General features: G+C 34.9%; 1 protein-coding gene across 2 annotated transcripts in view; it reads right to left on the reverse strand.

The window, feature by feature from the left end:
• LOC123552470 (uncharacterized) overlaps positions 1-10468 on the reverse strand; it is a 52222-nt gene extending 41754 nt beyond the window's left edge. For both annotated transcript variants that reach the window (XR_008370750.1, XM_045342149.2), the window contains exons 1-5: positions 10292-10468; positions 8089-8347; positions 5679-5738; positions 3635-3749; positions 2023-2106 (exon numbers count right to left, since the gene is read on the reverse strand). Coding sequence is in view for 1 of the 2 variants with exons in the window: in XM_045342149.2 (XP_045198084.2) it covers positions 2023-2106; positions 3635-3749; positions 5679-5738; positions 8089-8347; positions 10292-10445 (672 nt within the window). In the remaining variant the exon portion in view is untranslated. The remainder of the gene's footprint in view (positions 1-2022; positions 2107-3634; positions 3750-5678; positions 5739-8088; positions 8348-10291) is intronic.
• Positions 10469-10916: the final 448 nt, after the last annotated feature.

Below are 10916 nucleotides of genomic sequence, written 5' to 3' on the forward strand. Positions count from 1 at the left end.
TATCATCAAGATGAACATTCAAACCAATTTTCATACAGATCCCATGAAAAATATGGCCTCTAGAGAGGTCACAAGGTTTTTCTATTATTTGACCTACTGACCTAGTTTTTGAAGGCACATGACCCACTTTCAATCTTGACCTAGATAACATCAAGGTGAACATTCTGACCAATTTTCATGAAGATCTCATGAAATACATGGCCTCTAGAGAGGTCACAAGGTTTTTCTATTTTTAGACCTACTGACCTAGTTTTTGACCGCACGTGACCCAGTTTCGAACTTGACCTAGATATCATCAAGATGAACATTCAGACCAACTTTCATAAAGATCCCATGAAAAATATGGCCTCTAGAGAGGTCACAAGGTTTTTCTATTATTTCACCTACTGACCTAGTTTTTGAAGGCACGTGACCCAGTTTCGAACTTGACCTAGATATCATCAAGGTGAACGTTCTGACCAATTTTCATGAAGATCTTGTGAAATATATGGCCTCTAGAGTGGTCACAAGCAAAAGTTTACGGACGGACAGACGGACGCACGCACGCCGGGACGACGGACGCTGCGTGATCACAAAAGCTCACCTTGTCACTATGTGACAGGTGAGCTAAAAAAAAAAATTCAAAAAGGGGGCATAATTTGCTCCAAATACAAGTCAGAGTTATGGGACTTGACCCAGTGAGGTTGGTAATTGATCTAGAATAAGAAAAAATAAGTTTTAAATCTATATGCCTTTTAGTAATAGCTGTATGTACTTGCATGCAAACCTTTAACCAGGATTTTCTAAGTCCAAAAGGGGGCATAATTTTGCCAAAATGCAGGTCAATGTTATGCGATTTGATGGTATCAACTAGTTTTATAACCCTAAAGACACATGTGAAGTTTCAATTCAATATCTGCATTAGTTTTGGAGAAAGTAACTTGCATGTAAAACTTTAACCAGGATTTTCTCAGTCCAAAAGGGGGCATAATTTTCCCAAAATACATGTCAGAGTTACGGGACTTGACCCAGTGAGGTTGGTAATTGACCTAGAAAAAGAAAAAATAAGTTTCAAGTCTATATGCCTTTTAGTAATAGCTGTATGTACTTGCACGCAAAACTTTAACCAGGATTTTTTAAGTCCAAAAGGGGACATAATTTGGCCAAAATGAAGGTCACAGTTATGGGACTTTGTGTTATCAACTAGTTTTATAACCCCAAAGACACATGTGAAGTTTCAATTCAATATCTGCATTAGTTTTGGAGACAGTCACTTGCATGTAAAACTTTAACCAGGATTTTCTTAGTCCAAAAGGGGGCATAATTTGCTCAAAATACATGTCAGAGTTATGGAACTTGACCCAGTGAGGTTGGTAATTGACCTAGAAAAAGAAAAATTAAGTTTCAAAGCTATATGCCTTTAAATGATAGCTGTATGTACTTGCATGCAAAACTTAAACCAAGGTGTGATGCCGACACCGACGCCAGGGTGAGTAGAATAGCTAGACTATTCTTCGACGAAGAATAGACGAGCTAAAAAAGGAAGATAATAAGGTTTTGACATATGATGCAAATTATTAGCATCAGAAGGTATGGTTATTTCTGTCTCCTCTTATATATCTGGTTTCCAGCTTCTTACAAACAGGAATGGAAAAGTTTCTGTTTGATTGTTCTTTATTTTTGTTTTTGACGTCAAAAAATGAATCATTCTTTTAAATGATGATTTATTTCTGTGACAAAAATTTGTTTAAATATTATAATGCTAGATGACACAACAATGAAACACAGAGTCTTACTGTATATATAGTGTATTTCATGCTTTATTGGAATGTTTTCCCATTTTTTCAAGACGGTTGTCTCCCTTAAGTCAGAATCTCAAAACTTATTCCTGTTGTTGTTGATATCTGATATCCTGTGCCCTAGTTATATCATTCAGGCAAGTTATAAGACAATCTGTTGATTAGAAAGAAACAACCAGATGTGTCTTTAATATCCATAAATTCATATTTCCACAAAATAGCCGTTTTATATAATATTATCTACCTTAATGATCATAACTTCGTCTTTCGTTAGCGACTCTTGATGGTGGACACGTTCCCCTGGCTCCCCGTGCAGGTCAACCAATACCTGAAATATTCATGTCTGTTTGTAGGTCACATCAAGATAACAGGGCAAAGTTTAGAGCTTTATTGTTGCAGGAACACCCAAGGTACCAGAAACATTTCAATCAAGGACATGCATCTTGGAAAACTGCAAGGCAATTAAATAGCTTCTTAATTAGATAATATGGAAAAACTTTAGATCCAAAGCGAGTTCCAAACAGCTAATACTCAACCATAGAGGCCCCTGAAAAAGTATACCCTCTTGATGTCTTATAAGCAGGTCTTTGTTTTTTTTAACCAAACTGGTAAATTATTTTAGTATTGAACGAAAGGTAGATCACAGCTTCATGAGTTTTTATTCAGGATTAATGATATCTAAACCTTGTTTGAAGGCCAGTCTATAAATTCTGGCACTAGAATGGCCACTTCTGAGCATTATAATAAAATGACCAATAGAAAGGTTACATTTAGACTTGTTTTCAAACTACCTTCTATACCCTTGACAACATATTAGACTGAAGATTGAGGGTACACTTAAATTACAATCAAATTACCTCATGACCCATTTATGCCTACATCCTAGGGACCATGCCTAAACATCTTCACTATCTCATCTCTACAACATGCAGCAATATGATTCCAGTGAAGAACTTAATTTTATAGTGTCCATTAAATAACACACCAGTAACAAACATTTCAAATTGTAAATTTTCATAGATCCATAAAAAAACATATATAAGTAATGCCGTTAACAGCCCTAAATTGCTAAGGACCTGATAGAACCTATTTACTACTGTGAAATCATTAATATTCGTGGAGGACTAATTTTCGTGGATTTCGTGGTTGAGACAATCCACGAAATTTAATCACAACAAACAAGTAAAATTCCCATTCATTGTATGTTTAAAAGTTGAAATCCACGAATTTATATCCCCACGAAATTGCCATTTGGAACAAAACCACGAAATTTCATGTCCACGAAATTAAATGATTTTACAGTTTATATGATTGTTGACACTGTATTATAACACTTGGAGAAAATGCTTTAAATATCTATAGTTATAAGAAGTTACCTGCATATTACTATTCTAAAATGTCAGTATTTATTTTATTATCCAAAGAAGACTAGAACTGTATGTTATTATGCAACAAAATCGCAATTTTGTACGTCATAACTACTATCTAATAGGGTCAAATGTCAATGCAGTGTGCGGGAAAGGAAAACCACATAAAACAGGAAAATATTTACTGGACAGCGTTAGGGATGTAGATAGTTATCCTTGATATCATTATTGTGTTACAATCAACCTGAATAACATCAAAGTTTGTATTATTAACCACTTGGGCTTCACCCTTGTGATATAATTCCTTTGCATTTGAACTCCATTGATTTTATTCAACAACAAATCACTGTTTGGGATATAATATTCCTTAAACAAATTACTTCAATATAAAATATTTCAGGCAGGGCAGTAAGTTACATATTTAGGGTTGCTCTGGATACTAGAGTTCAAAAGTGTCTTTTAACTGGCTTTTCATAAAATAAAATTTACCTTTAGTTGAGCTCTTCTGTAGAAAGTAGCATGGTCTTTACCAAGCAAACAGTCCAGTAACTTTGACAGTGGCCATGCTATGACAAAAAATACAGCCATCAAGAAATATACAAGCCTGAAAATAGAACCAGTTTAACTGAAACTATACAGGTTTATATGTACATGTATAGGATACAGGCTATGAAGAGAAAATTTCAGCATGATGAAACCAGCTGCAATTTCTTAGTACTAAAGGTTTCACTTCTGATTTACTGTTTTTCTAAGCAAGTCCACTCAGGTCAGCTTCTAACTAATACTTGTTATGGTGAAGAGACTGACGTACTGAAGTACATATTGTATTACTTACATCAATAAATATTGGAAAACTTGAAAATGTCCGGCATGTGATTGATTGAAGAAGTGGAATAAACACCCACAGGACACAGCTAAACACATATATAGAGGATATTTGTTTGTTTCAGTGTAAGATCGAAATATATTTCACTGAGTGAACACTATAATTAAATATTTTCACGAGTGGTGTAGCCACGAGTGAAAATGTAAATTATTGTGTTCACGAGTGAAATATAATTCAATCTTACATTGAAACAAACAAATTTTCTTTTTATTTTATGTATTTTCAATGGTTTTAAACAAATTATGTCAATTTTACCCGCGCAGCGTCACGTGCATCGCATCATGACGTCATAATTTCATGACGTCACGACATCTATAGTGTATATACTGTCAAATAGTCCTATGACGTTTCCAGACTTCTTTTAGATTGTTTAATGATGGAACGTATATCTTCATGATCCTGTAAATATTAATGTATATCTATGTCTTTACTGAAGTATATTTTTCATGAAATTTTCCATTATTTATAATTCATATTCTTTCGCATTCAAGTGTAGTTCCGTACCAGTGAAAAATAAAAATGATATTTTCACTGTTTGAAACAGTGGAAATATCAATTTTATTTCAGCGATAAATTTCAGTATTTCATTGAAAAGCATAAAATAAATATTTTTCTTTGTTATATGCATACTATTTTGTTTGAATTACACACTCTTTACTTCTTGTGCACAACATTCTTGTTTTATTTCAAGTGCTTGACATACTATCTGTCATGAAAGATGTACTATCATATTTTAGCACAAAAATGCTATTTTTATCACCACATCTGTGTGGTAATTGAACAGGAAAGTATATGTGTTAATAGCAAAATTTCTGCACTCACATGCTCTTAAAACACCTTCTTCCATATGCATGTTGTTAAGACACCATTTTGAAAGGCTCAGAGCTCATAACAACATCTAAATAGTAACTACTGGTAACTATGTCTTGCCCTTAAGACTTGGTCAGAACTTTGAAAAATATTATCACACGATTCCTTTAGGCTTTACCAAAAAGACCATTGCAAGTATTATATAAGTCTCTGAGCTTATAGAACACAGTGTTTTAAACATATATTTAGTTTAAAACAAAGAATAGCTTATTTCATGAATGAATTGCTGTTATAGAGTTTTCACAGGTATGAAATATTTGAGTGTGTCTTAAGGCAGTGGACATACAATGACAATCAGTATTTTCCTCTTGCTTACATATTATCTATATATGTGACTTCAGCAATCTCTGGTTGTTCTGAAAAACAATTTTCTGTTTCGGCCAAAGGTTGCAAAAATAGCATATAAGAATACATAATCACATAAAAATTGCTTTCATAACATTGGTCCCTTTCTTTGAGAGGAGGACTCCAATCATAATAAACACAATCAATGTATATCATATACTGATGAAAACTGAATATTAACAATTCTATTTTTCTCTTTTAATGCCATTTTCTTAACTTTTTAAGAGTTACATACTTTTGAAAATGTAAATTTTTGAAAGGACCAATTCATCATATAACATGATTGAAACAGTGAATGTACAAAACAGTGATAGCAGCTTTAGGTGCTTCACACATACTGAGGTAACCAGAAAAAAGACTGATCTTTATTACACTGAAATTATCTGATTGCTTGTCATTTGTAGGTTACACTGTCTGAAAGTAAAGACTTACGGAGCTAGAGTTGATCCAATAGCCAGACCAAATCTTGTACATACAGCCTGTGGTATCACTCTGAAATGAATTTTCATACACTGAATCTTTAAGTGTGACTCTCAAAAACATACATGGCTTCACATCCTGGACAGAAGGAAGTGTTTGTCTGTTTGTTGTGGGTTAAACACTGTTTTTCAACAGTATTTCAGTTATGTAATGGCAGGCAATTAACCTACCCAGTGTTACCGGATTCTGTACTAGTACAAACCTGTTCTCTGCAAGTAACTGCCAACTTTGTCACATAGAGGTGAAGGACGAAGGATTTCAGCCACAATATCTTCTATCAAATCAACATAGAGAACATAAACCTGGCCCAGGGATCAAACTTACGACACAATGATTTGCTCTCTCCTTACTGATCTAAGCGGGACTGAGTAAATATGTAAAATCCCAAGTGAGATGATAACAACAGAAATCAGTCAGAAGGGACTAAACGAGCTTCAGAATGACCAAGCCTTCCCCAACATTTTCCACTGTAAAAAAACTTAAAATCTTACATAAATCTGGAAGAATGGTCCAATCAAAATTTGAATAACTGGCCTAAAGTTGAATGTTCTGGATATTACATATTAATTAACAATATTATGGAAAATAGGCAACAAATTTCAAACAACCAAATAGACTAACGTCTTTTGGGATTTAAAATCACACCAACATAATTTAAGTTATAAATGGCAAATTTTCCTTTTAAGATGATGAAGGAAGACCTCAGGTGCCCCTGTGGGTATTGTTTTAGGCATGGGAAGGAACCTGGGTAGAACCACAGATATTCTGTAGGTAAGCACCAAATAGAAGTAAGAACAAGAGCTGTCCGTAAGACAGCCAAGCTCGACTATTCAAAATATTGTCCCAGAAGCAGGAAAATATTACCCAAAAAGGTTAAATATCAAAAGAGTTTTAAGTTCAAAAGGGGGAATAATTTGACCAAAATGCATATCAGTTATGGGACTTGCTGCTATAAACTAGATTTATAACCCCGAAGACACATGTGAAGTTTCAAATCAATATCTGCATTATTTTGGAGATAGTAACTTGCATGTAAAACTTTAACCAAAATTTTCTAAGTCCAAAAGGGGGCATAATTTGCTCAAAATACATGTCAGAGTTATGGGTCTTGACCCAATGAGGTTGGTAATTGATCTAGAAAAAGAAAAAATAAGTTTCAAATCTATATGCCTTTTAGAAGTAGCTGTATGTACTTGCACGCAAAACTTTAACCAGAATTTTCTAAGTCCAAAAGGGGGCATAATTTGGCCAAAATGAAGGTCAGAGCTATGGGACTTGCTGCTATCAACTAGTTTTATAACCCCGAAGACACATCTGAAGTTTCAAATCAATATCTGCATTAGTTTTGGAGATAATAACTTGCATGTAAAACTTTAACCAAAATTTTCTAAGTCTAAAAGGGGGCACAATTTGCTCAAAATACATGTCAGAGTTATGGGTCTTGACATAATGAGGTTGGTAATTGATCTAGAAAAAGAAAAAATAAGTTTCAAATCTATATGCCTTTTAGAAATAGCTGTATGTACTTGCACGCAAAACTTTAACCAGAATTTTCTAAGTCCAAAAGGGGGCATAATTTGGCCAAAATGAAGATCAGAGTTATGGGACTTGCTGCTATCAACTAGATTTATAACCCCGAAGACACATGTGAAGTTTCAAATCAATATCTGCATTAGTTTTGGAGATAGTAACTTGCATGTAAAACTTTAACCAAAATTTTCTAAGTCTAAAAGGGGGCATAATTTGCTCAAAATACATGTCAGAGTTATGGGACTTGACCCAATGAGGTTGGTAATTGATCTAGAAAAAGAAAAAATAAGTTTCAAATCTATATGCCTTTTAGAAATAGCTGTATGTGCTTGCACGCAAAACTTTAACCAGAATTTTCTAAGTCCAAAAGGGGGCATAATTTGGCCAAAATGAAAGTCAGAGTTATGGGACTTGCTGCTATCAACTAGTTTTATAACCCCGAAGACACATGTGAAGTTTCAAATCAATATCTGCATTAGTTTTGGAGATAGTAACTTGCATGTAAAACTTTAACCAAAATTTTCTAAGTCCAAAAGGGGGCATAATTTGCTCAAAATACATGTCAGAGTTATGGGACTTGACCCAGAGAGGTTGGTTATTGACCTAGAAAAAGAAAAAATAAATTTCAAAGCTATATGCCTTTAATTGATGGCTGTATGTACTTGCATGCAAAAACTTAACCAAGGTGTGACGCCGACGCTGACGCCGACGCCGACGCCGACGCCGACGCCGACGCCAGGGTGAGTAGAATAGCTAGACTATTCTTCGAATAGTCGAGCTAAAAACGAAAACAGACATTAGTTTTTACAGAAGACAAGACAAATATACCTACTCTCCAAAAATCAGTACAGCAGTAACAGAAACCAAGATGGCCGTTACTGGGTCAGAAATCCTGTCCAAGAATATCGGCATGGCTTCCACAGCAGCTGCATTACCCAACAACAGTGTTACCAACAGAAGATGGTGGCGTTTAATAATCGGAAGGATTTTTCTAGCATGTTTTTTCTCCTTTAGTGTCCCGCCATCACGAAGTACTTTTAGAGTCATCATGTCAAGGGAAAGAAGTCCCATGGTCAAACCAGACATCAGTCCTGGAATGATAAATTAAAGCATTTGCTCACAAATTAAGTAATGAAGGAAAAACGCAAAGGTGTCGGTATTCTGAAGGTGTCAGATTTACCACAGACACTTGGGGGTCAGCACCCCTCCCCCTCCCATGCCACCCCTGACAACCCTCAGTCAATATATTTTTGTTTTTTAAAACAAACTGAGCACATGTCTTGATCATCCAACAACTTCTGTGAGCATTGATAGTATATGGGAGATTTTTTAAACATATTGAAATGGTAACAGAAGTTGTTGTATGATCGAGACATGTGCTCAGTTTGATTTAAAAAGCGAAAATATATTGGTTGATGGTTGGTAGGGGCGGTTTGGGAGGGGGGAGAGGTCCTGACCCCCAAGTGTCTGTGGGATTTACCCAATCTTACTCTAGCTCAACAAATTGTGCACAAAAGGGTTCTTTGATATATACTGGAGACTATAATGCCATTTGTTAGAGGCAGATATTCGGTAAATGTCAGTCTGTGAAATCGGTCTGCCTTGCAGCAGGAAGGTCTAATACGGGGAGTAGAAACTCCGTATAAATCAATACATTTATCTGTACTATGCTGTCGTCCATACCTGTAAATATCGACCAGTCATTAGCGATCGATATTTTGTTTTCGCCACTTTCGATTAGCGCGTAATTAGCATATTACCTCATGTTAATCATAGAGCTATAACACTTATTGTTCAAAGGGTTTACCAGTCACATGTTAAGTGGCGATAATTAGATGATCAGAGATTGATCTAAAGGGATTCTGAAGCAAAAACAGCATGCGACTGCATGTGGTGATATGCTTAATTATTATGAATTAACTCGAGTTCACTTCCCTGAAGAAATATTTTACCACGTAACTTCAAACCTTTATCAAAGGGCCGATTTTTGTTGGATTTGAATTAAAAAAAATGGAAAATAACAGAAAGCTGACACTTTTCTTTATCTTGTAGAGCCATAATTATAATTATTGTTTATAATGTCAGATTTCTACATACAGAAACAAACATTCTTCTTGAACGTAGGGAATGTTTCAAACGAAATTGTTGTTTAAACTCCAAAAATTAGTTTAATAAATTTAATCTTAAAACTGATGTGTGAAAAATACAATGTATTTAAATTAAAATAACAATATTTTTTTTAAAAAGGCCGACAACGAAGTTACATTTAGTATTCCGAACTTTTAGATAAAACTGCAGAAAATCATCTAGGTTTAACACGCATTTAAATGGTGAAGAACAGAGCAATATCATAAACAAATATTTTCAGGCAACAGTTTACAGTTTTGACTTGCTATTTTCATTAAAATATGTCCTAATTTTTTTATTCTAAATACTCTGAATCAACAAGGCAAATATCATGTAAAAAACGACATCTTTCTCTCTGTGTAAGACAAGTCTAGATTTAGCCGTTTTCACAGGGCGAAAAGTAACATTAATGTAGATATTTTCCATTTAAAAACAAATGCAGGCAATAATTTCATGGCAGAACTTTTGTTTTCAACAAAAAATTCAACAATTGCTTTCCCAGATTTTCACTGAAAGGACGAGTTAAACTGTAAGGCGTAAGTGTTTGAGTAATAGCAGAATAACCTACGGCATACGCTTCGATTGGACGACAGCATCAGATAAGATAAATGTCTGTTTCCAGTCCCCGTATCAGTTGTTCCAGCTTGCAGTTGAAAAATTGAGACTAGACCTTCCCCAGACCAGGGTCTTTCAAAAATAGATAGATAAATTGAGTGACCCTGCCCAGACATTCTACAGATTCCAGACTGCTACACATGCATTTGAGTTACGATGGTTTGTTAAACATGACTACTATGTCTTCACCTATAAGTGTTATGCAAACTTTTGATTTAGATCTACATTAAAATGAATTCCTTTGAAACTCTCTCCGTACTCTAAATCTGGTACGAAATTATACGAGGACGAACCTGCAGCAAGTACTAGAGCTACATAAATTGCCAAATAAATCCAGAATGATTTATCATTATAGCTAAGTTTGCTCTCAGGAAGCTTATAGGTTGTTCCATTGCAAATGACTTCATCAACACCAACAAAAGAACAGTTAATAAATCCGTCAGTCATGCTTGGTTAATTTGTTGCGGAAATGTTAGAGTACGAATACTTCGTACCAGGAAGTCACATGCGCAGGCGCAAAGTGTCATAAAAGCGCGCGAATTTCTTAAAAATCAGCGTTCGCACGTGCGAGAGTTGTATGGGATTATTTTGGAATGACTGGTACGGTCTAGATCTAGATCTACAGCTAAAAAGGGAAGCCTTACCACTGATTTTTTTGGCCATTTTTAGTGCCGAATATGGGCTATTTCCCCTTGCAAAAAACCTTCCATTTTTTCCAAAAAAATGATCATTATTTCCCAAATATATTTCACATTTCCCCTTCTGATGGAGATTGTTTTCAATTAAAATTCACAAAGTCTGTATCGCATTATTAACAGACAGCATTTTGTTACAAAGTGAAAACGAATCAGCCAAGAACTAGTCCATCCGTCTTAGATAGGCTATTTCAGTAGAAAAGACAAAAAAAAAAAGTCAGCA

Source organism: Mercenaria mercenaria, chromosome 4, assembly GCF_021730395.1.
Source record: "Mercenaria mercenaria strain notata chromosome 4, MADL_Memer_1, whole genome shotgun sequence".
Classification (NCBI taxonomy): Eukaryota; Metazoa; Mollusca; class Bivalvia; order Venerida; family Veneridae; genus Mercenaria; species Mercenaria mercenaria.